This window comes from Pezoporus flaviventris, unplaced genomic scaffold (genome assembly GCF_033815535.1).
Source record: "Pezoporus flaviventris isolate CSIRO_AGI_PZ_B2104156 unplaced genomic scaffold, CSIRO_AGI_Pfla_v1 ptg000213l, whole genome shotgun sequence".
NCBI lineage: Eukaryota > Metazoa > Chordata > Aves > Psittaciformes > Psittacidae > Pezoporus > Pezoporus flaviventris.
The window spans coordinates 4,689,070-4,712,424 of record NW_026892761.1 but is presented as its reverse complement, the minus strand read 5'-3'; the positions used below and the strand labels follow the sequence as shown (position 1 = coordinate 4,712,424).

At 52.7% G+C, this 23,355-nt stretch overlaps 1 protein-coding gene across 6 annotated transcripts; it reads right to left on the bottom strand.

Annotated features, from left to right (window-relative positions):
- Positions 1 to 1,453: 1,453 nt before the first annotated feature.
- On the bottom strand, positions 1,454 to 20,300 carry L3MBTL1 (L3MBTL histone methyl-lysine binding protein 1). Of its 6 annotated transcripts, XM_061442001.1 has the most exons (23): positions 20,263 to 20,300; positions 17,457 to 17,637; positions 17,080 to 17,242; positions 15,801 to 16,024; positions 14,948 to 15,092; positions 14,667 to 14,805; positions 13,889 to 14,012; positions 13,180 to 13,267; positions 10,744 to 10,835; positions 10,052 to 10,156; positions 9,554 to 9,689; positions 9,014 to 9,114; positions 7,861 to 8,012; positions 6,871 to 6,947; positions 6,385 to 6,470; positions 5,708 to 5,818; positions 5,307 to 5,421; positions 4,964 to 5,063; positions 3,887 to 4,084; positions 3,516 to 3,562; positions 3,108 to 3,265; positions 2,675 to 2,737; positions 1,454 to 1,845 (listed from the first exon to the last, which is right to left on the bottom strand). In XM_061442001.1, exons 3-23 carry the CDS (start codon positions 17,213 to 17,215, stop codon positions 1,711 to 1,713), a joined length of 2,532 nt encoding a protein of 843 aa, XP_061297985.1. In that variant the 5' UTR covers positions 17,216 to 17,242; positions 17,457 to 17,637; positions 20,263 to 20,300; the 3' UTR covers positions 1,454 to 1,710. The 6 variants fall into 6 exon arrangements, with proteins under 6 accessions (XP_061297985.1, XP_061297986.1, XP_061297988.1 ...); XM_061442002.1 differs by lacking the exon at positions 17,457 to 17,637 and having other exon boundaries at positions 20,263 to 20,284; XM_061442004.1 differs by lacking the exon at positions 20,263 to 20,300 and having other exon boundaries at positions 9,014 to 9,105; positions 17,457 to 19,376.
- Between the last annotated feature and the right edge of the window lie 3,055 nt (positions 20,301 to 23,355).

Here is a 23,355-nt window from a genome sequence, read left to right as displayed (position 1 = left end):
ACTTGGGGAGTGAGTATGGGAGCCAGAGACACGGCTGTTAGTCCCACTCCCCTTCTCTCCACAGCTGGCCACAATGCAGTGCTTGAAGAGATGGAAGAACATACAAAAGGAAAGGAGAGGGAGAGCTGCCTAAATCAAACCCAAGCATTGACAAAACAAATACACGGAGTAGTTGCAAGTCCTGTGTGAAGAGCAAGCAGCAGACGTCTCAAGAGCAGGTCAAATGTGACCCCAAATATTCAATAACAAAGAGTCAAAGTGCTACATTTCCATGGGAAGCCTTGAACAGATTGACCCAGGTGTGACAGTTGCTGGTGCACTTGCTAAGATCTCTTCATCCCTGTCTTTGGGCACTGGGAAAGGAGGAAAGAATGTTTTGCTACTGATATGTCATTCTTGGGAATGGGAAAGAAAGTGGATGTAGGACTCGGATCACATCAGTGTAGGTCTGTCAGGAATGGAGGCTTCCCTAGCTTTGGAGTCCTAGACTCCATTACAAGGGGGAGCATTCCCAAAGTGCCTGCACCCTTGTTGAAAAGGTATTACGTTACTGAAGGGACAGAAAGAAACCCAGTTAACTGCTGAATCTCTTCTAGCTCTGCAGGTGAGGGATCCAGGGCCAGCAGAGGATCCTGCTCTTCAAACAGCAAAACCTGGGGGCCTTGTGAGGGCAAAATAGGGGGAGAAGGTGGCTTGGCAGGGTTGAGTCAGCCAACTCCGGAACACCTTCAGAAACAGATGTCCCTATGGAAGAATGAATGCTTCTTATCCTTAGCAGCTGTCTCTGCTCTAGAAAGGGACTTGTTCCCAATACATGAAACAAAGAGGGTCCGAATCTCCTTTGCAGAGCATTTTCTAATTGCTGCAAGGGGAACAAGTTAACCAAGCATCCTTTCTCGCAGAGATGTGCTGGCCAAGACAGCCTGAAGCCCAAGAGGAAATAAAGCTTGCTCTGCACTCATCAACCCAGGCCCTGCGGGGCCCTGGAGTGCTGCATTACCATAAAAAGGCATAAAGCAGAGACACTGGTTGTAGGCAGAGCAGCAGCCAGGACACGGTGCTCCTTGGAAGGGGCAAGAGTTGGGCCACTGGTTCCCAGCGCAGTGAAGGAGCAAAGCAAAGTCATCATCTGGCCTTAGAATGGGAAAGTCAAAAGAATTCAGAGACAAAGGCAAAGTGAGCAGAAGCTCAAGAGTGTCCCTTGGAAACGATCTCAGCATGAGGCCCCCAGAGGAACACACTGGGGTAAAAAATGAAAACCTCTCTCAGCTGCTGAGCAAAGCCAAGACCGGCCTTTAAATGGGTGCAAGGATGTATGGAGGCAGTCAGTCCTTCCCTTACCTGGGTGATTTGACTGGTCGTGTCAGCCCCCAGCTGCTACACCCTCCACACTGCTCCCCTGTGCCTCACCACTGCCCTGAATCAATGCGGTCACAGCAAGACACTGCTAAGAGAGGCCAGTCCCACATCAACCCTCTGCCCTACAGCCCCCCCAAGGCTTGGGGCCAGCCTTTGCCCAGTGCTGGAGGAGAAGGGCAGTGTGGAGTGGAGAGGAAAGGATGGGAGATGGACTGGTGGGAGAGCAGAGATGCAGCACCCGAAAGGACATGAGCAGGACATGACAAGACGTGGTCGGTCAGGGGGAATCTCTGTCCTGACCAGTTTGGCAGCACCAGTGCTAAGAGAAGGTCCCAGCTGAGTGAAGAAAAGTCACTTTAAGGTGTCGTCAGCATTCTTGAACATGAGGATGGCATTGTAGATCTTGAGTGCGGGGCCCAGCTTGACACTCATAATCTTGACAATGTCAGCCTGCGTCAGCAGGAGGAAGGCCTCGCCATCGATCATCTGGGGAGGAGAGCAGGGACAAAGGCACTCACCGAAAACCCAGACTGTGACCTCCTAGGGACAGCACAGGCACAACCTGGGGACATGCACAGTCACACTCACCCTCAGCCAGGTACCACGGATGATCCCAGGGAGTAGGGCAGGGGCTACCCACAGCACTCCCATGCTGCTGCCCCAGACAAACACAGCTTGTGTGTCCAGCAACAGGGCACAAGGGAGAAAAACCCTTTCCAGGGGCTCCTCCCAGGAGCTCACACTGCAGACAGCTCGGGCTTCTGCTGTCTGCACAGCACACAGCCAGCAGGCAAGCTGGTCTGAGCAAACATCCATCCATGCATTCATCCATCCATCCCCTGCTCCAGGTCCTGGCAAGTGTGCAGGCTGCCCCCAGCTCAGCTTTGCAGGCCTGAGCACAGGAGGCATTTACTACCAGGCTGAGATACTTGCTGTACCCAGTGTGCCCAGGATCAGCTTGCCGTGGGTGCACTGCACATATTGGAAAGCAGCTCCTCTGTATGTCTGTCCACAGAGGAGTCTCATAACAATGAGACTGACTGACATACAGTGATGCACCTAACTGCTGTGCAGATGCATTGAGAGGATGCAGATGGGGAAGGGTGAATGGGTGAGGAACAAGCAGCTTTTCTCAGGAGGTGATCATGAAGGAATCCTCATTCTCTTCCTGCTCACCCACCTGAGCCTCCTCAGAGGTGCCCTCCCTCACCCATGCCAGGAGAACAGGGCAGGAGGGTCACTGGCCAGTTCCTCCCTGCCCTGTTGGCAAACAGCCATCCTTGCCCACCTGCACTCATCCTCCAGCACTTCTCACCTCATCCTTGAAGAGCTTGGCTTGGTCCTCACAACCAGTCAGAGTCTGAACAAAGCTAAAGACCTTGGAAAAAACAGAGAAAAACATCAAGACAGAAGCAATGTTTCTGGCTGGAGACCCCCCATGACCCCACACCCTCACTTCCACAGAGGCATTTGGTGCCCTGTAAGGTAACACGTGGCTGTTAGGCCAAAGGCTGCAGTTGCAGCAAGGTCCCATCCCTAGAGATCACCCTTGCACCAGGGCACAGTAGGTGGCCTCCTCCAGCCCCAAAGAAGCAAATGCTACAGCATTTGCTCGACAGCCCAGAGAAGTAGCTGCTGAAGCCCACCTATACCTGGTGGATGTACCATAGTGCTGCACAGCCAGGCAGAGTGCTCCCAGCCATGACAGTGGGTTAGGAGCCAGCACACAGTCTTTAAAACCACCTTACCTCATCGATGGTCCACTTGGCCACTGTGGCTGCTGTGATGCCAGCCACCCCAGGCAGGAGTTTGCAGTGCTGCTCCCAGCAGAGTGAGAGGGAGCGGTCGGGGTGTGCAGACAGTGCAGACATGAAGAGTGACTGGTGCATATTGTCTGAAGAAATAGCTGCCAACAAAAATGCAAGATGTGATCCAACGTAGGACAAGAACATCCCATCCTATCCTACAGGCCTTGGAGAGGGACCAAGCAGAGCTCTGGTAACGGGCAGATCTCTGTCAGATGGTCAGCTTTGGTAGTTGACCCCAAGCTCCTGGTGCTGACCTGTGTGAGCCAAAGGAGACCTGCCTCCTACAGCCACCACCCCAGCTCTTTGAGCCCTGCCTCTGCAATGGCACTGTGGAGAGGAGGCACTTACTCTGGAAGTCTTCCTGCTGGATCTTCCGGTACTTTGGAGGTCGCCCTCTAAAGAGACAGGAAGACTGATTTCCAACTGGGTTTGGACTGGCCCGAGGGCTCTTCTCCACACCGCACAGAGCAATGCCTTGGCAGTGGGAGCAAGAATTACCTCTTGGACCCTGACCCAAAGGGTTGACAGCTAAAGACACAAAACATGGGAAGAAAAACCAAGAGAGGTGCCCAACAGAGCTGGGAAGACGAACACCAGCCGCCAACAACCATGCTCCCCGTGGTCAAGGAGCCTCAACAGCTTGGCCATCCCTCCCAGCGATGGCAGTGGCAGCACAGAGGCCCTGTGCTGCTGACGGGGCTCACCAGGACTGCCCCTACCTCCCATGGTGCCGAGACTTCTTTCGCTGAGAGAAGCCAATGAGGTTCCTCTTGCGAGCCGAGGCCTCGCTGTCGGACAAGTCTGCTTTCAGCCTGCCCTGGTTCTTCTCTGCCAGCGGGCACCCTGAGAGGCAGTAATGGGCTGTGAATCTCCCAGTCACGTGTCCTGACCCATCACATCCCGGCGTGGGGCACTTCCTAGAGGACAGAGGGGAGGCAAGCATTGGACCAGGCTCAGAGCAGCATGGTGGGGCACCCATCTGCCCCTAAGCGTGGGAAGCTGGAGCCCTGGTCATAGAAGGCAGAGTAAAGATGTAAACAAAATCCCAGTGAAAGGCTGCTGGGTGCATGGGCACACCCAGTACCTCCAGGTACAAACACCCATCCCACCTTCTCCACTGCTATCACAGTGACCCTGTGCAAGTCACCAGTGCTGATCCTCCCTTCGTTGCCCCCACAGACATTCAGATGAGAGTGAGGAGGAAGAAAGTGCCACGAGTGTGGCCAGTAGGGAAGCCCCTGGGAGGCAGATCTGCCTTCCCCATCCTCAGAGATGCTCCACTATACTCGCTCCTCTTGACAGCAGCCTGCTGTGCTGGGGTTGGCATGACACTGTGCCTGGTTTCCCCTGGAAAAGGCCTCACAAGTGACTGACTGAGCTGGGGAAGATGCACTGCTCCTTCTCAGGACTTCCCAAGCTCACAAACTCACAGTGAAAGGCATCCATGAGGGGTGGGAGGCACATCTTGAAGCTGGTATCAGTGAACAGCATCTTAAGGGTACTGTTACCGACGTAGTCGGTAGATGGTAGATGGGCACATAGGGCACCCCCAGGGGCTCTGGGTACACAGGACAGGCGTGGAGCAGGAGCTCACAGGAGTTATACCAGCCACAGGCTCCAGGCTGCTTTGGGGCCTGGCCTGTGGAGAGCAAGGGCTGACCCTAAGCACGGAGCAGAGCCAGGTATGGGGTGGGTGCAATGAAGGGCTGGCTGCTGATGTGGGTGGTGGGTATGGAAAAGCAGAGGAAGGGCCATAAGGGAAGCTGTGCCCCTCTGAGCCACACTGGGGAGCTCACCTGTGGTGAAAGCTGTACTTGGAGCTCTTGGTGTGAGGGATGCTCTTGCAGCCCAGCGTTGGGCAGCCCCCATGGGCAGAGGAAGCTGGTTCCTTTGGCCCTAGACCAGGAGCAGAAACAGAAGAGAGACTGTCATGGGCTGCAGCCCCAAGCAGAGCCAGGGCTATGGGCTCCCTGCCTGCCCCAGACAGGGAGGAGTTTTTCAACTGACAGCTCCACAGAAAAGCCCTTCCTTCTTGCCCATCCTTAGGCCATTTCTATGCATGGACAGGTAGTGGTGAGAATGGGGATCTGGCACACTTGGACCCTGGCTGTGAGGGACTGACCCAGGTACAGGACTTACTGAGAGGAGGCTGCAGTGGGTGTCCAGTTTTTGAGCACCAGCCTATGGGGTGGATGTCCGGATGATCTGCATCAATCCAGAAATCATAGACATGACTCCAGCCATCAAAATGGATCTGGGGAGAGACAAGCAGTGGGGTCACCCTTCAAACCTCAGGGCACCTTCCTGAGGAGTTCTGGAGCCTTCCAAGCTGACAGCTAGCAGCAAGGTAGAGCTGAACTGCAGCACAAGGCTCTTCTCCATTCCTGGAGCCAGGCACTCGGACCTGCCAACTTCCACACATTGTACTTCCACAGACTTCCACATGCTTTGCTACTGGAACTGGCAGTGAGGTGGGAAGGGTAGGATCAAGCCAGCACAGTACTTGAACACAGGCTCAGCACCGATACTCCAACACCCACCTTTATCCTGTGATCTTCCACATCCTCCACACTGGCCACTCGGATGAAGGATGGCGTCCTCCTGTCCACTGCCTCCAGCTTCATGTTGACCAGGAAGCCATGGGGTGGACGCTAGGGCCAGGAAGAACCCAGGTCAGTGGGGAGCAGGGCCATGCTTCCAGCTCCTGTGCCCCTTGGCAGCCTTCCCAGCAGTGAGCACTCCTCAAGCCCAGCTCCCAGCCCTGGCCTATCCCAAAAAGAGCCAGCCCAGCTCACAGTGGCAACAGGAGAGAGTGGCTACAGGCCTCCTGGATATGAGCTGTGTTTTAACAAGATGTGAAAGCTGTACCCAAGGGAGGAAGGTCTCCATGACACATTTTGGGGCTCTATCTTGCAGCCCCACTTGTCTGGACACAGCTGCTGTTGCTGCAGTTAAAGACAACAACTATCAAGCAAGCCTAAATGATTTCTCACCACCCAGCTCCTGTCTAGCTGAGAGCATCGTCATACTTCCCATTTTTCCAAGAACTGCTTGCACAGGATAGCCCTGACTTCTGAACTTGAGTATAGATCTGAACCTCAGGCCTGTGGCAGGAGCATCCTCAGTATTACTTGACTTTCATAAAGGTAAAGATCTGACAACAAAGAAAACCCAAATCTCTGCCTAGGCACAGTGCAGTAGATGATGTGGCACTCACCACTTTAAAGGCCCAAGATGGGACAGCAGATGCTCCAGTTTCCTTTAGGTACTTTTCCCAGGTGAAATTGTCAGGGTCAGGATAATCTAAAAGGGAAAATGCAGAAGGCGAATGCTGCAGGAAGACAGCAAGTACCCCAGAACATCCTACTGCTTTTGACCAACCAAGTCTGAGCCAGACACATGGGAACCTGAGAGACATCAAGAAATGCTACTGTTCTCTCAAGGACAATGAAATCCAGGGTACATGGAAGCAAAAGCATCTGGGCCTGCATAGACAGCTTGGGTCCTCGTGTCTCCACTTGGTACAAGACAACCACACAAGCACGTGTGCAGGAGCCTTGGCAGGAGCATGGCTGTGGCCTTGCTGAAGAAAACTGCCTGGGCCTGCAGACAAGCAAAGGCCTCAGGGTTCCCTATGCCGCCCTGGATGCATGTCCCAGGGGAATGCACCACTGAGGGCTGTGCTCTCAGGCCACTTACTCACCTTGAGGAGGTGTGAGGGGTTTGCCGTGCTCCTGACACCATCCAACTGGGTGGATGTACGGACTGCTGGGGTCACACCTAGAACACAAACCCAAAGTCTTACACAGGGCTGAGGTACCTGGCTCAGCACCGAGAGCATGGGCTGCAGGGATCCAGGGCAGGCCACCTGGTGCACCCCTAGGTCTGTACCACCAGCAAAACCCCCTGCATAAGTCAAGGTCTTCTACAGCATCCAGCAAGGCAAGGACTAGGGCAAGAGAATGTCAGCTCAGAGGGCCAGGGCACGAACATGCCCTGGTTTCCAGCCCTGCAGCAGAGCTACCCAGGGAACAGCAACTGCTTGCTGCAAGTGGGGAGACAGGCCATGCCTTTTAGAGCCTGGAGTGGTGAGAGCTGAGGAATCTGGGAGGGCTTTTGTCCTGGTCATAGCTCCCCATAGGTCAGAGCACACTCAGGTACTGCTGCTTTGCAGGTCTGCCCCAAGACAGTGCAAGCAGCTGCCCCGCACCATGGAGTGAAGAGCAGCTGGGGACAGAAACTGCTGCAGCCCCAGGGCAAGAAGAGGTCAGAGGATTCCAGCCAAAGGAAAGAAGTTGCTCTCAGAACCCTGATTGTGCTAACTGGCCATTTTAATTGGCCTTAAGCAGCCTTAATTGGGACACTTTCCCACCCTGGTGACAATCCCCTGCCTACAGATGCAGAAGCTCCTTTAAGATAAGGCCTTCAGTCTCTGTATTGCTTTCTGCCTCCCAAAAGGATTTCAGGGTGAGCCCACAGCATGTGATCATGTCTGACTTTGCCCCACATTAACTAAAGGGCTATGGCAACGTCCCAGGAGGTCTGTCCCCCAGAAGGGTGACCCTCTGCTTCACTAGTGACCTATGCAGCAGCATGTTGGGATTGTCTCTCTTTCCCAAGCACCCCATCACTCTTGCTGAAGCAGTGGCAGCGTTTCCCAGCACTGGCACCCCAGGAGCCTCTGTGCACCTACCAGTAGTCGTAAGTATCATCCCAGTTGTCAAAGTGCACCAAAAAGCGATTGTCCACCACGTCAGTCACTGTGGCAACACAGATGAGGGAAGGATTCATGCGGTCAACAGCTTCCAGCTTCATGCCCACCTCGAAGCCTGGGGAAGCCTCGTGCTGGGGGGATAGAGGTTTCTTTCAGAGCTATGGTCCCAGCATCCTCCTCACCACTTCCCTTGCCCATTGCAAGGAGGCATCTGCCCAAACTCTTCCTGGCCTCCAAGCAGGACCAGGACCACTTAGGACCCCAGAAGAGCAGTGCTCTGGTGTGCAAGCAGGAAAAGAGGCAGAGGGTGAGTAACTCAGCTTAGCCAGACAAAGAAAGAGGAAAAGAAGTCTTCACACCCTCAGGATCTTCAATAAGCAGTAACCTCCCAGAGAAAAAAAGTCTCCAACTTACATCAGCTCACAAAGGACTTGTAGTCATGAACCTCCAGTGTTAGCAGCAAGCAATGCCCTAGGCTTAACAGGAGGAGCTGGGATGGGACCTTTACCCTACCTTACCTTTATTTCTTGGGTCCAAAAATCTGTGCAGAACACTGCCTCACACACACTAGGGGGATTTTTGCAGCAATGAAGAGGAGGTTTAGACATAATAAATAACTTGGAGAGGCTGATTTATCAGTACGGCTAAGTTTCCTCTGCAGCTGACAAAGAAACCATTAGCATTTTGCACTCTGCTATATTCCCACTTTCCTTGCCCAAGCTGCCATATGAAAAATAAAGGCAGAGACAGAAACAATGAAGACACAAAACAGAGACAAAAGAACTCTACTTAAAAAACGTTAACTGAGGGGTCTGGGGCAAAACAATTGTTGAGAGTAGTGGCTGCTCCTCCTCACCACTATATTCACAACAGATTTAGCTGTCCTGGCTGAATCAGACCAATGCCAATTTTGGGCACACCAAACTAGTACCCAAGCTATAGATCCTCAGCAGCCAAATGTGCCCCATCACATTGAGCAATGCCAGCAGTACACTCTCTGGCCTCCCCACACTGTGGGCTTGAAAAGTGTTGGGTGGACAGAGGGAAGTCCAGCACTGGCAGACAGATTCTGCTCAGCTGGAGGGGAAGAAGTCACACCTGAACCTGGCAGGAAGGAGAAGTTGCTACTCACAGCATTTCGGACCATGAAGAGGTGCTTAGGAGCTGCCTGAGCCTTTGTTATCTTCAGGTAGTTTGTCCAGCTGAATTCTTCTTCCTTATAACCTACAACCCCTCAAGAAGAGAAACAAGAGCAGCAAGTTCACAGAGAGCACCCAAGTGGTCATGAGGCTGAGCCTGGTCATCCACAGCCAGCCCGCCCTCACCCTGCCTTGTCCTGCTGTGGGCAGCCCTGGGAAACCCAAAACCTGTGGCCCAATGTTTGATTCAGGAGGGGTGCTAGGAAATGTACAGTGGAAATCCAGAGCTCAGCTCCTCCCTGGAGAGCATCAGTCCCATCTGCCCTGGGGCACAGCTGCTGGCTCCAGCTTTGCCCCAGAATGGGAGCGAGCAGATCTTTAGCATGATGGGTGCCTGAAAGGTGGTCCTGTGGAACCCCCCCAGTACCGCAGCATCCCCTCATGGGCCCCATCTCCAGCTCTACATTTAGGGGCCCACTACTCATCCACCTTCTTCAACAGCACCCACCAACTGAGACGTGCTAACTCCTTACCTTTTGGGGGCTGGAGTTTGTGCCCAGTCTCCTCAAACCAGCCAGCAGGATGGATATCGGGGGAGTCAGCATTCAGCCAGAAATCATGGCACTCCGAGTAGCCATCGAAGTGGAGGCGCATTCGGAAACCACACACCTACCAAGAGGGAGGGCAGGAAAGGGAAAGGACCAATGAAACCTCCTGCTGTCCCTGGCTGAGCACTGCACGCACCTCTTCTCCTGTATATTATCTCAGCATATCATTTAGGGAAGCAAAGAGTCAATCATAAGCCAGTGCCCAAATTAGGAGGCACATGCCAGTCCCAAAACGTGTTCAGCATGGAAGAAGGCAAGTGTAAGGCCACCATATGCAAGCCCTAAGAAGGGAAGTTCAGGCTGGTGTGTAAATGCCATGGAGGGTCACCATGCTGTGTCCAGTAAGTGCAAGGATTACCTTTTCTGCACCTGGGGCAGATGCTCATGCAGGGATTTTGACTAAAGGACCCACAGGTGACTTACCTCAGCCACTGTCAGGATGAAGTACATAGATGGGTGCTGCGGGTCAATCCCTTCCAGCTTCATCCCCACTTTAAAGCCATTCTTGTGCTGGGAAGCTATTTGGTACTGGAAACAAAACAATTAAACTACAATGTAAGAAATTACACAGGTAGAACCATCCCAAGGAGCACTCATCAGGCTGCTGGGACCAAGAACTTGTGGGTCACGGGTTATGCTGCCATCCAAATTTTAACTCTTTTCCTCTAGAAAACCACATTCTTCCACCTCCTTGTGGGTTTGTCTCTTGCTACTGGCAGGGCAGGGTGTCCCTGGGGAGACAGGGACATGGGTCTGGCTCCTCTTCTGCCCTGGCTATCAGAAGCCTGGGAACAGGGGTGCAGAGCAGCAATGTGGCCTCAGGAGAGCTGACATGTGGCTTTGAGGAAAGGCTCCACCACCCTGCCAGAGCCACAGGGGTGTCCTAGACAAACGTGGGGTGCTTGGGATGGGAGATGGCACCTGCTGGGGAGTGGGACCCAGGGCAATCAAAACTGGAGGCTGATTGGTCACCTACAAGTGAAGATGGGAGCTTGCTAATTGCTCAGAGTCCCACAAAACAGGGAAGCAAAGGAGAAGGAAGAGGGGTGGGGAAAAAAACAGGGAAAGAGAAGAGAAGATGAAAGAAGGAAAAAGACAGGAAAATCCCAACTCACATCCTGGAAGAGATTTAAAGGGGCAGCGACAGCTTTCTGCTCCTCCAAGTAGGACGCCCAAGACCAGCCTTCTTTCTTCTCCTCACTGGCACCTGAGCGCAGCACAAACGCACACACAAGAGGCGCTGCTGAGGGTCTGCTCCAGCCCCTGGCCCTGCCTGCCTCGGAGCAATGTGCAGGGCAGGTCCTGCTGGGGCCACATCCTGCTCTCATGCACAGTCCTGCATCCCTGCAAAGCTCAGCACCATCCTACAGAGCCCCCTTCTCCAGCAAACCATAGAGGGACAGACCCAAGAGGCCCCCTCTAAAATAGGTCCCCATGACCTAAATGTCCTCTTTCACTCTAGTAAGGCACCTAAGGAGCCTGAGGGACAAGCCATTCTGTGCAAAGCATCAGGACACCTCTGCAACCAGTTCTCCTCCAGCCAGTCCATCTGACCATGGCACTGATGGATCTGGGATAGTCAGTAGGATCCGTGCAGAGGTCTGGGAATCATTCCCAGCTGCAAGAGGCATGTGCCCAGTCAAACCAGCAGCAGGCTCACCTTCCACCACCACTCCAGAGGCAACAGCTCTGCTATCCTCTGCTCTGAGACAACCACCTGATTCCCCTTGGCATACCAAGGCCACACTGGTGCCCTAGAGATGCATTTACCTACCTAGTATTCATGAAAAGACAGCATCATCTCTATAGGCAAGAGCTGACCCTTCATTCCATTGATCCCTCTGGAAAGCTACAAAGGCCTTGCCTGAGGGACATGAGGCAATCCAAGTCTCCAGCCACTTTCTTTCCCTGCTTTATAGCACCTGAAGGGACTCCAGGAGTGCTGTGCCTATCCCAGCACTGAGTAATTCACAGCTACAGGTCAGCCACGACAGACAACCTTGTGTAAGGCAGGCCAGAAACACAGGGGAAAACCCAACTCCCTCCTCCCTTGAGCTTAGGGGAAACAGGGGGAAAAAATAGGAACTTGTGGGAGAAATTAAAGCTGAGCTTCACTGAGCAAGGATATTAACCCAGATGCTTTGCTTATACTTAAGAGTGACAAACATAGAATCATAGACTGGTTTGGGTTGAAAAGGACCTTAGGATCATTCAGTTCCAACCCCCTGCTGTGGGCAGGGACACCTCACACTAGACCATATTGTGCAAGGCTCTGTCCAACCTGGCCTTGAACACTGCCAAGAATGGAGCATTTACCACTTCTTTGGACAACCTGCGTCAGGGCCTCACCACCCTCACAGTGAAGAGCTTCTTCCTTATAGCTGACCTGAATTTCCCCTGTTTAAGCTTGAACCCATTGCCCCTTGTACATCCTTATTATTCTGCAGGACTTTGAAAAGAGTGACAGGCATGTTTGGGGAATCTGTAAATACAAGCTCTGTGCTTCTGCAGAATGACAAATACACCTGGAGACAGAGCCCACACAGACTCTGCTACACTGAGGCATCCAGGTGTGCATTTTGTTTGATGATGTAATTCTAACAGAAGAGAGAATGTTGAAATAACCAGGCTCAGCATTGCTTACTTGTATGCAGCAGTGAATGCTCATGCTCAGGACTCAGACTGCAGTGAAAAGGACCTGGCAAGTGAGTATGAAATCTCTTTTTAATAGAGGCTAACTCAGTGTAACATGAGGGGTTAACAACATCTGGCCCCTGCTACTGTCCCTACATTTGGCTATGGAGAGGAGTATGAAGCTGGAGCAGTTTCATTTTAAAATTACTTTGAATACGACCTTTCACTATTCACAGACAAAAGGTTTCCTATAAATGTTTCTTTTTAATATTTTCCCAATTTTTCTTCCCCATCATCCCATTGCACTGCAGGGATAAAACCAACCAAGCAAATGCTGCATCCTCAGCTTGTCTCCTTCCCCTCTGCGTCAACAGCTCTGCATCTGAGATCTCCTCTGATATGGCCCAGGAACAGATCCCCATGAGATGAGACAAGCCTGCAGCAGCACCACACCTACAGGAGCAGCTCCCAAACTTGTGAGCTCCCAATCACGTGAGGAAAGTTCCTCACAAGACCATCCAAAGAGGGGGTCAAAGCCAGATGTGGCTCAGTCACGTTATTGCTCAGGATAGTACCTCTTGCAACACAGTACCCATGAGCATGTAATAAATTCAGCTCCCAAGGGGAGGGACCAGAGAGCACTGTACAGTACGGCCCAATGCCTGAAGAAGACACAGCTGTATCTGCAAGGGTGCACCCTTCCCATGGAGAGAAAGACAGGAAAGGAGAGAAACGGAAAGAGACAGAAAGAGCAGGATCAAGCAAGCAGAGGAGCTTACAAGCCTTCAGGAACATGTTGCACTGGGTGCTTGACTCTGCTGGAGCACCAAAATGCTGTCCCAGACCCACAGATCCACAGCAGGACCCCACAGCTGTGGTGGGTTCACTGACCCCACTGCCCGCCCAGCCATGCATACCGTGCTGGCTCCCGTTCCAAGTGTCAGCCTCTGGGTTGCTGATGGCAGAGTCCTCAATAGAGTTTTTCCTCTCTTCCTGCTTTTCTTCCTAGACATGAGAGCAGACAAAACAGAAACCCATCATGCTGGAGGTCTGCACACAGGTTTGTGCTGTGTGTTGTACCCTTAGACCAGTGCCAAAGGCCACACTGTGCATTTGCAACATCCACGATTTTACTGATGCTTGGCCCAGAAATGGCAGCCAAGAGGATGTGATGATGGGAGCCGATTTTCATGCTGACTGGTAGCAACCACACCTGGAGTGGATCTGCAGAGCTTCCCTGCCATGTCAAAGGCACTGTCCCTTCCCCAGGATACACATCACACAGACACACACTCTTAGTTTAACACTTACTTTGGTGACCCAGACTCAGGAGAGCAGTTGAGCACTCTCTGTACCTACAGCCCAACCAGGACATGTCTAGCACTGCCCAACCCGAGGTGCTCAGCATGCCCGATAGCCGGCCAAGTGTCTAGAAGCTCTGATGATCCACACATTCAAGTCTTTCTGTCATTAACAGCCAAAAGGTTACCTCCTTCACATATAGCTAACATAGCACTGAAAGACATTTGATGAGAACTGTACACATGCAGTACACAGAGGGATGGCCCATGACCCACCCTTGACATCAGCATGTGTGCACACATACCCACCCTGCCCTCTTCCTACCATTTGCTCTGATTCGTATTCTTCCTCCGAAGGGCTCTGGTAATCCTTCCTCTTTCGTTTCTTCACTGGCTTGAGGATTTCAGTGGCATTGGTGCTGCTGGCAGAGTTTTCCACAATGACAGACCTGCATGGAGTAAGGGAGAGTAAACCACTACGGCATGGTGGCTATGGCTGGGTTCTTAGTAAGGGACTAGCTGCTGGAGAATCCCTGTCACCCCACTTCTTACTCACACATGTTCCCATCCCTCCCGACTAATGTATGCACTCCTTTCAGCACACAAGTTGGCATGAGGTTAGAATCAGGGTACAGAACAGAATCATCCTCACACACATGGGTGTCAGAAACCTGAACTCAGGGATGGATCAGAAGTGATCTAGTTTTGTAGCAGGGCTCCAAGCTTCATCAGAGCCACAGAGAGATGCTGTAAAACAAGTCCCAGGAGTCACACTTTGGTAAGCAGTGGGCTGGAAATGCCTTTGTGATCCATGCTTCCCACTGCTACTCTGCTTGCAAGCACCCACTGCAGCAACCTACTGCTCAACCACATATATGTTTATGAGGCCACAAATTGAGCAGGAGAAAATCTGGCTTCTGTGCTTCCTGCTGTCCCTGGGGCAAGTCTTCACCCCCCTATATTGCAGCCAGGGCACTCTGCCTACAGGGAAGAGGGGAACAAGCAGGTTTTCCTCTTCATCCCTTGCTGGAGCATGTAGACCAGGGGAGGGAGAGCAGATGGATGGATATGGCTCAACATGGAGCAAACTCTCCTTCCTTTACCTCTCTTTAAACTGCTGGTGACAGTGCTCGCTGCAGAAGCCTCTGCCTTCCCGGGCTTCATCTGACACGTGCCTGCGACCACAGGTATCACAGTGGCACATGCTTTCTGCTGTTGGAAGCTTGATCTGCTCTGGCGCATCTGAGTCGGAGAGAAGAGAAGCAGTGAGGCACAAGGTGCAGCGAAGGAAAGAGCAGGAAGCAAGAACATGTGCCTCACTCAGGGCCTACACCAGCCAGCACCTGCTGAATGATGGTACCCACCCCAGAAGTGCCACCCTTACCCTGAGCCACAGTAGGATTGTCCCTGCCGGTGGGTGCCACCTCTGAGTCCCCATCTTTCTCTGTGTGACCCTCCTTTACAGCTTCCACTGGAGGCATCTTGTCAGCACTCACCACCTTCAGTGTCCCGTACTCATTAATTCGGAACTATATCATTGAACCGAAAAACAAGGAAGAATAATTAACAAGGAGGATAGAAATGCAATTTGATAGCTACTGGGTACATGTGAGCTCTGAGAATAAGAGGGACATGGTTGAGTCAGTAGTGCCTCCAATAGCAGGACAGCTCTTAGATGATCTTTAAGGTCCCTTCCAACCCAAACCATTCCTTGATTCTATAGTAGAGGCAGGCACAGCACTAAAGTCTCCTATCCTGCTGCCCCTCCCTGCAGTCTGTGCTGGCCTCTGAGCCTACCAGGGCAAGCACACTGCCTGCCTTGGGTGAGACCAGCACCAGCAGGCAGTATGAGGGGCATGGGGATGGCTGAAGAATGTCTGGTGAGCATAAGGCCACTGTTCCCAGAGTGAGCAGGAGCTTGGTGAGAGCCAACTCCATGGCACAGCTTGGAAAGGAAAGATGCCCTGCACAGCAAGTAGCAGTCCTCTGACTCCCTGTGAAGGACAGACCTGCTGCAGCACCCCAGGTACCATGTATTTGCTTTCTTTGCTAAGGTCACAAGATGTCAGGAGCATAGTGATGGGGCACAAGAGCCTCAAAGAGCCAGAACAGCCAAGGGTTCCACCAGCTGGCTGGTGGTCCCTGCCTGCATAAGCTGGGGACTGTCACTTACAAAAGCAAGCAGCTGAGCGAATTGCTGAGGGAGGACAAACACAGTGGCCCAGGGCTACACTTACCCGCAGGTTACTCCCAGGCAAAGTAGCCACCCCATCTTTCCACTCCAGCACACGGACTGTGCTGCAGGTCTGCACCCCGCTGATCTGGGGAATGACAGTAGCTGTGATGGGCTCGCTCCCTGCTCCCCTCTCTGGCCTCTCGGCCCCTGTGCTTCTCTGTGGTTCCCGGGGGAATCGCTGGATTTCTAAGGTGCTCGTGGGAAGGCTGATGGCAGTGGCATTTGCTTGAGAAGAGAAGAAAGGCAACAAACAACCAGAGGCTTACACAGAACACAGCAAGTGTCAGATTCTGCACCCAGGATGAGGTAATCCTGGTTATATGTACACACTGGGGGAAGGGAGGAGGAGAGCAGCCCTATGGAAAGAGATCTGGGGGTCTAGGGTGATGGCAAGTTGAACAGGAGTCAGCAGTGTGCCCTGGCAGATGAAAGAGCCATGCTCTGGGTGCACCAGCACAGCACCACAAGCAGGTCTGGGGAGGTGACTGTCCCACTCTGCACAGCACTAGTGTGGCCCCAGCTCAAGTTCCGTGTGCAGGTTTGGGTCCTCTGCAGAAGAAGGACATCAAACTACTGGAGTGTGTCCAGAGGAGGTGACCAAGGTCTTGAGGACAAGACTTAGGAAGTGTGGCTGAGGTCACTTGGCTTGGAGATGGAAGGCTGAGGGGAGGCCTCATCACAGTCTACACCCCTCTCACAGGAGGCAGCACAGGGAGGTGCTGATCTCCTCTCTCTGGTGGCCAGCAATAAGACATGAAGAAATGGAATGAAGCTGCAACAGAGGAAACTCAGGTTGGACATAAGGAAAAGATTCTTCACTGGGAAGGTGGTCAGTCCCAGAGCAGTGGTCATGGCACCAAGCCTGTCACAGCTCAAGGAGTGTCTGGATGATGCTCTCAGTCCTATGGTTCAGTTTTAGGTAATCCTGCAGGGAGCAGGGAGTTGGACTCAGTGATCCCTAAGGGCCCCTTCCAGCTTGAGATATTCTACAATTCTGTGATAATGCAGTAACCTAGGAGCCCACATGCCTTGCAGAGCAGGCACACAGCCCACTGTGCTGCACTGGCAGAGGGCCCCAGACAGCAGGGGTTTGGTTTAAAACTCAAGAGGTTTTGATCCGCCAAGTGACATGGGATAGGCACTGAGAACCTCTAAAATGGCAACAGCAACAAGGCTTTACCTCACAAGGTTTGGGAGGAGGACACATATACAAGGAGTGTGAGGTTATCAGTGTGGGCAGAGAAGGCTGGGGAGGCCCCAGTTAGGACAAGTCTGCATACCTGGTATGATGAAGGCAGTCGTTGGCAGGTGGGTGCTCTGCACAGTGCTCTCGGTGGTGACCACATGGACACTGACCTCCCCAGCAGTATTCCCCTTCGTGCTTCTCACAACCTCCATCTCTGCTCTGCTGTCCATCACCTTGCCAGAGCACAGAGCGAGACACTGTAAGACAGCAAGACAGAAATCAAGTTGGGTACAAGTACAAACCTGACAAAGGAGTGAGAAAGAGACTCTGGAGGATGGTCCCCTCCCTTTCAACCATCTCCCAACATAAACCCCTGTAGGACATGTCAAAGGCCTATTGAATCCAACAAAGAAAAGCCCCTATTAGGAGATCCCAGCTCAGAGCCTGCAAATGCCAAGGGGTTTTTCTTACCTAGCACCACCATAGGATGCTCTGAGCACAGCAGGTCCACCACAAGCTATGGATGCTCCTGGCTCCCACTGATGTAGGCTGTGACAGAGAGTTAGCAAGTCCTACCCTGGAGCAGACACAGGCTCCTTCAGTTCCCTTTCCAGTTCTCCCACTGGGCAGTCACCCTTGGTCTTCTAACTGGCTGTAGGAGAAGAATTTCACAAGTGGCAAGAATTAATCAGGGGGTGGAGGGAACATGAAGTCCATTGGATGCAGCTGAGTTTCTCACAGGACTGGTGATGTTCAACCCATTTAGCCATGAATTTCAAGAAGTAGGCATGGTCCTGAGGGTACTACTAGGCTTTACTGGCCCTGACCAACCTCTCCTGGACCCCCCACCCATGACCCACCCCATCAGCCCCACCATAACCTGTCTATGCTGTACTGCAGCAGTGCTGGTCTCCAGCTGCTGCCTGGACCTAACCTGCTGGCTGGCATCCTGGTTTGATCTCAGACCTTGCCTGGTGACCTGAGCTCTAGCTGGACCTTGCCACAGTGACCTTGCCATCTGCCTTGCTCAGTTCCCTGTCCCTGGGGCAGCAGCTGGCCTCTGTTGTGCCCCAGCAGGCAGCAATTCCAGTAACACCATACAGAGACTGAAGAATGTGGGAAGCGACAGATTTAATAACCCATTTACAGCTAATACCCCGAAGCACAGCACTGCTGATCTTCCACTTTTTTACTAGTTTATCCCCATCCCTTGAGCCAAGGCCCATCAGGCCCTGCTGCTCCTCCACTGCACACCAGAATCCTTTCTTTCTTTCCCACAAGAAAACCTTACTCTGCTCCTCCTTTTAGTTGTTCTGTCCATGTCCAAGCATGCAACATCAGGGCTGCTCTATTAGCACTGCTGAAACTCAACAAGATGAATTAGGGAAAGATGAAGAGTGGGACAGATGGTAACTAAAAGCCCCTGATCTAAGTTGTTTAGTTTCTTTTGTCTTTCAATTAAAGCCACACAATAACATTCATAAAATTATACGACAAACCACCATTTCAAAGGCAGAAGATGACAGCAGCTCAGAGGAACGCACACAGTAAGACAGCAAGAATCACCCCGTAACAATGGTGCCTACACCAGGATGTTGAAAAGAACCGAAGGAACTCACCCAGCTGGACACCAGACTCCAATTAAAAGCCAAAAATGAATTTGGCAGCCAACCTGTATTGGTGCTTCCTAATTCCCACCAGCAACCTATTTGCTTTCTTAGGCACTTAAACCAGATATTTATCCTTGATTCATCACTGGGGTTAAATGTTTCAGGGACAACTCCTTGTTTCGTGTGAGCTGTTGATGCTTTTTTATGTATTTATTTAAGCAGAACTTGGGACTGGAAATGCCTAGAAAAAGAAGAGAAATAACCAGATCCAGTGCTCAAGCTGGACGATGCCCAAACTCATCTCTCTACAGCAGTCTATGATGTTGGCCAAGACCCAACACCAGCACCCTGGACCAGCGGCTTGGAAAGCAAGCATTTTACACACAAGCCTCCAACTCTGCTGCAGTCTCACAAAACCACAGCAAAGCCAGGGAATGATCTGCTGTTTGGAAAGAGGAGGGATACATGGTGCAACAGGCCATAGAGGAGCATGGAGAAAAGTAGCTCCCAGCATACATATGCTGTACAGTCCCATCAGCACTTTTATAAAGGACAGCCTGGTCAACATATATGCTTCTTTTCATCACAAAACTGGCTTAAAATAACTGTACTTCAAACAATATTAATATGTTTATTGGCTTTGTGGCTTCTCAGATTTTTAAGTATTCCTGAAATCTGCACTGGAGCCACACATCTGGAAAGCTAAAGCTTGACAGAAAAAGACTCAGAGGTCCTGGTGGACACCACATTGAACATAAGCCAGCAATCTGCCCTTGCAGCAAAAGAGGTGAATAGTGTCCTGGGCTGCCTTACAGAGGATAGAGGGATCCTTCCCTCTGCCCAGCTCTGGTGAGGCCATCCCTGGAGTGCTGAGTGGAGCATCCTCTCCATAGCCTGGGCTGTTTGTTGTGCCCTGGGCTGGATTAACACTCTCCATGCTACAGGACCCCTTCAAGCACTGCAGCCGTGTCATTTTCAGGCTGCAGGTCAACACGTGTTTGAGAAACATCAGAAGGAACATGGTCAAGCGTCCACTGTTAAAGGGACTTCCAAGCTCTGTGTGTCCCAGAGAGGATCCCTTGGGAAATCAAGGGATGAACAGATCCATCCCCTGTGTCTGACAGAACCCACTGGGTCATGCCTGGGCAGCGCCTCACCCCACACACGCCCAAACCGGGACCAGTGCCGAACTCGTCCAGGGGAGATAAGCACCTGCCCGTCTCTAGTGTCTGCTGAGATAGCCCCCGGCTGGGCGTAGTGGCTTGGCTTGACAAAATACACTTGGCTGCACCTAAATGTTTCACTCCTGAATGACCGGCTACAGCGGGGCCGCCGGCAGAGCACAGGCTCCCGCCTCCAGGGCCCTCACCCCAGCCCCCGCCGCGGCCCGCCCGGCACCGTCCCCCCGCCGATCCGCTCCGCTCCGCCCCGCTCGGCTCGGCCCGGGCCGCGCCGCCCGCCCGCCCCGGGTGTCTCCCGGTGAAGGGCGGCCATGGTGGAGCGTCCCTCCCCCGCCGGGCCCGGGGCCGCCCCGCTGCGGGGGGCGGCGCGGAGCGGGCCCGGCCCCGCCGCCCCGGGCCCCAACACCCGCTCACCCAGCCCGGGCCCCGCCTGTGGGGCAGATCCAAGGCTGCGAGGCCGGGCGGGGAAGGCGCCGCTCTCCTTACCTCGGCGGCGGGGCCCGGCCAGGCCGCTGCTCCCAGCCGCAGCCGGGGCTGCCCGGCCCGGTGTGCGCTGCGCAGAGCCGCGTGCGGGCGCGCCCGCACCGCACGGCCCGGCCCGGTGCTGGCGGGGGCTGCGAGCGGGGCCGCACCGGGCGGGCCGGGGGATTGGGGGGGGGGGAATTTGGGGGGGGGGGCGAGAGGGGGAAGGGGGGGGGGGAGAAGCCGGCGGCGGGAGGGGCCGTGCGGGAACGCGCGCGGGTGCGCGGGGAGGGGGCGGCAGCCGGGCCGGTTGGAACGCATGCACTTAATGAGCGCGTCGCCATGGCAACCCGCGCATTCCGCCACGCCGCAGTGCCGGGGCCTAATCCCGCCGCAGGATTTCGGGGAGACGGGGAAGGGATTTGGGGGGGGGGGGTGGTGTTGCCATGGCAACGTCCGGCCCGAGGATACCCCCCCCCCCGTAACCCCAGGCCGCCCCCTGCTCGTTCCGTGCTAGGTGGCCTCGAAGTGGCGCTGGGGGCCTGGGGGTGAGTGTTGGGCCCAGCGCCCCCACCCGCACCGTGCGCGGCGCTGGGAGGAGGCCGGAGCACGGGGCTCCGCTGGTTTTGTCTCCTGGGTTAGAGGGGACGAGCTTGGAAGGCAGAAGCCGCTTGAGTCACTTGGAAAGTCACGAACAGAGACCTGACCCCCGCCATCGCTGCGGTAGGACGTGCTCTCCTCAGCAGCCAAGACCCCCCAGTGCTGCAGGCCTTGCCTGAGGTAGGTATGGGCTGCCCGAAGCCTCTCCCGTGCAGCACTGAAAAATGACTGGAGAACATTAACACGGAATCCCCAGATCACTGGGAAGCAAAAGGATCCCTCAAACTAGCTCTCGGGCGAAAGTGCAGGGCAAGAGGAGTGCTTCCTAAGTGCTCAAAACCCAGCGTACCTGCGCACCCATTAATATTTGATGGCCACACAAATGTGCCTTTCGGATGCATATTCTGCTTATCCACAGAAGGTGAGAGTGGAAGGAACCAAGACTGGAAGCACGAGGACCAAAGAATGCACAAGAAGCTGCCAAGAACAGCACCTGATGTGCGTTGGACCGGCCAGGGAGAAGCAAGAACCTCCCAACTGAACAGCTCAACTGCAGTGAGCTCTGGCTGGGCCACATCCAGGGCCCAGATGGTTCTTGGTCACCCTGTGGAGTGCAGGAACAAGCTCTTTGTTTCTAACATGAGTATCTGTCAAGTTTGATCCACCTTGAGTTTTGTGGTCTGCAATGTTTAATGCATTAAAAAAAAGTGAAGTCACAGACTGATGAAGCAATTGCATCCTGAAAATCAGGAAGCAAGTAACAGGGGTTTCCTTTACTGCCACTGCCCTCAAATAAAACTTCAGTGGCACAGGATAGAACAACGTTTTCTCATATAAAGCCCTTTCTGCTACAGTGGGACCAGAATCGGGAATCAGGAGCAGAGTGAAACTCAGGCACTTGAAAAGCAACTGAGCATTCACCTTTTCCCATCATTTTTCTGTTCCTGGCTATGCTTGCCATGAAAAAAAAATCATGAATTCAGAATGATAAATTCCTGGAAAACAGCTACTTGAGGCAAAAAAGAGGAGGCATCACTGGCTTCCCAGTGAGCTCTCTGGATGCTGTAATACCAGAGCATTTCTCCCTCCTGTGCCTCAGCTTCCATTTCCACAACCTCTGTTATAAAACATCTGAACTTACACATACAAGCTGGAGGATGGGAGGCTGGGAAGCGGCCATGGAGAAAGAGATCTGGGTGTCTGGGTTAATGTCAAATTTAACCGGAGTCAGCAGTGTGCCCTGCAGCACAACGGGCCAGATGTGTCCTGGGTGCACGAGCACAGCACCATGAGCAGGTCGAGGGAGGTCAATGTCCCACTCTGCAGGGCACTGGTGCAGCCCCACCTTGAGTCCTGTGCGCAGACATCTTCCTGTTGCTGCTACTTTGTCTGCAGTATGGATACAGCTGCTGTGGTCCAGTCCTTCTCGCATAGGAGCACAGCCAGGTTCATCCAACTTAGATACATTATTGACAGATGTTGCCAAAAGGGTGCAAATTTATAAGCTACCTCAGAGCAGTTTATTTCAATTATTTATTGGATTATGAAACAACTGAAACCTTCCCTTGACATCTACATACACATTTAGCAAAAAAGTAATGGAGGGAGAAGCTCTGAGAGAGTTAAGATCCCACATTCTGCTATTTGCTTTCCACCAAACCACAAAACAAAGCATGGGAGGAAAGGGCTGATCACAATGTTAACAGATACCATTATGCTCCCAAGAAGAGATAAAGTTCTTGAACTGTTAATAGCTGCCACTATGCAAAACAGTATCTATTTTAGTTTTGCTTCTCACCTTCTGAAGTAAGGCATTCCTATTCATGTTAAATAGACATTACAAAGCACTCAAGAAACACAGCCAGGATCTGCTAATCCCATTGCAGGAACTTCATCTTCTAATCAACAACATTTGAACTATTCATCTTTCAAATGATCACAGCATTTTGCATCATCTCTCAAGGACATTCTGAATGTCCATTCAGCTTAATTTTCAGTATTGCTAAGCTCCTGAGCCAAATTCCCAGGTTTTGCTCTTCATGTCATTGCTCCGTGGATGCTATGTGGATGTTGCTATATTAACCTGAACCAGATTGGGAATTGGGAACAGTTCAAGGTTGTCCATATGAGTAATAAATCCAGCAGCCATGTTTTAAATGCCCCTCCCCATGGCTCATGCAGAGAATTACAAGCTTGTTTGGGATGGAGTCATCTCCTAGTTGTGAATTAACTCTGAAACTGCAAAAGAGTTAAACAATGCTTTACGTAGGAAAAAGGAGTGTCACCTGTTCCAGCCACTTACAGTTTCACTCTGAGCACAGTAATACTGCTGGGTGAGATACTTGTTTTGGTGTACATCAACCACAAATCCGTGCTCTTCTAGCTTACAGCAAGCCACTGCGCTGTACCTGCTTTCTTAGTGATATAAACAGCCATTTCAAAGGGTATGTTTGGTGATAGCACATCCTAAATCCTTTTGTTCCTAGATGTAAAGGCTGAAGTGAACCTTTCAGGGCC